The sequence below is a fragment of the Penaeus monodon genome, chromosome 30, assembly GCF_015228065.2.
Source record: "Penaeus monodon isolate SGIC_2016 chromosome 30, NSTDA_Pmon_1, whole genome shotgun sequence".
Lineage (NCBI taxonomy): Eukaryota > Metazoa > Arthropoda > Malacostraca > Decapoda > Penaeidae > Penaeus > Penaeus monodon.
Window position 1 is genome coordinate 28,906,663 of NC_051415.1, and position 1,285 is coordinate 28,907,947.

Genomic DNA, 1,285 nt, shown 5'->3' on the forward strand with positions numbered 1-1,285 from the left:
CGTCCCCACATTCTCCCTCCCTCTCCCAATCCACCAGCGAATCTGAGATTTGTTTTATCCATCACAAGAGCGGGTATCCTGGTGGCAGCCACGCCCAAAGGAACGGCCAGATTTTCCTCTGGGATTTTGGTAGATTAACCGACCTCTGTTTTTGCAGGAGGAATGTATCGTTTGATTTTGTTTACGTTGTTGACTCGTGTAATGGGGTGTTAAATATAGGTTGTGTTTTTGATTTTGTATTTATTTTTTTAATTTCTATTTTTTTGTGGGTGAAGTAAATGTTATAACTTGGTTGTATTGTTTCGTTGTTGATGTTTTGTTTCTGGGTTGAAGGGTAGGTGTTAAAAAAGTTGTATTTCTTTGTGTTTGTTTTTCTCTTGGTTTATTATGGTGGTGTTGGCCCTTCTGAGAGTCTATTTTCGGCTGTGCAAAACCATTATTCATTCGCCTTTCTTATCGTGCAGGCAATGATTCAAACACACTTTGCATGTCAGGAACGTCGTAAGTTCTTAGGATTGTGCTTGTCACGCAGGAAATAAGTTAACTTGACTTGACCCTTCCCCCATCACCCATTACCCGCTCCCCACGGTGCGGACCCCACCCCCATCGCCTCCCCGTCGACTTAACCACGAACTATCAGTTACCCCCTACCAACCCCATCATCCCTTCCCTTCCCCCACCTCACTTCCCTTCCCTTCTCTTACCCCATTTCCTTTCCCTGTCTCTACTATCTATTCTTCCCCATTCTTCCCTCTCCCTATCTCAATTATCTATTCTTCCCCACCCTATTCCCTCTCTCCTGTCTCAGTCCCTCCTTACTCCACCCCTTCACCCATCCCTACCTCCCTTCACCACCCCTCCCCCATTTTCCGCCTTCCCCCACCCTCTCCCCATCCCTCATGCCCAACCCCATCCCCAACTCTCTCATCCTTCACCCCGTTCCCCATTCTACCCTCCTAGCCCTCTCCCCCTATCCACCCCATCCCCATTCCCCCTCCACATGCACCCCACCCTTTCCCCACGCACCCCACCCCCCATCAAAGGCACCTGTACCAAGCATCTCTTTTGTTACTCGTATAATGAGCAAACAGAATCCTATTTTCATGGCTAGACCGAGATCCTTACTGAGGCTGCGTTGATAGCTTGACGGTGTGGGAGGTGCAGATGAGAGCGGAGATGAGAGATGCTGGGATTTCGGGAGATGCTGTGGATGCTGGCGGTGGTGCCTTTGTCGATGATGCTTTGGCGTGGGTGTGTAGGTGGGGGTGTAGTGGGAGGGGGTTGT

General features: G+C 49.3%; 1 protein-coding gene across 1 annotated transcript in view; it reads left to right on the top strand.

The window, feature by feature from the left end:
- Nucleotides 1-1,176: 1,176 nt before the first annotated feature.
- Nucleotides 1,177-1,285, top strand: part of LOC119592396 (vegetative cell wall protein gp1-like) — a 15,082-nt gene continuing 14,973 nt past the window's right edge. Inside the window, exon 1 of the mRNA XM_037941218.1 lies at nt 1,177-1,251. Within this exon, the coding sequence (XP_037797146.1) occupies nt 1,177-1,251 (75 nt within the window). The remainder of the gene's footprint in view (nt 1,252-1,285) is intronic.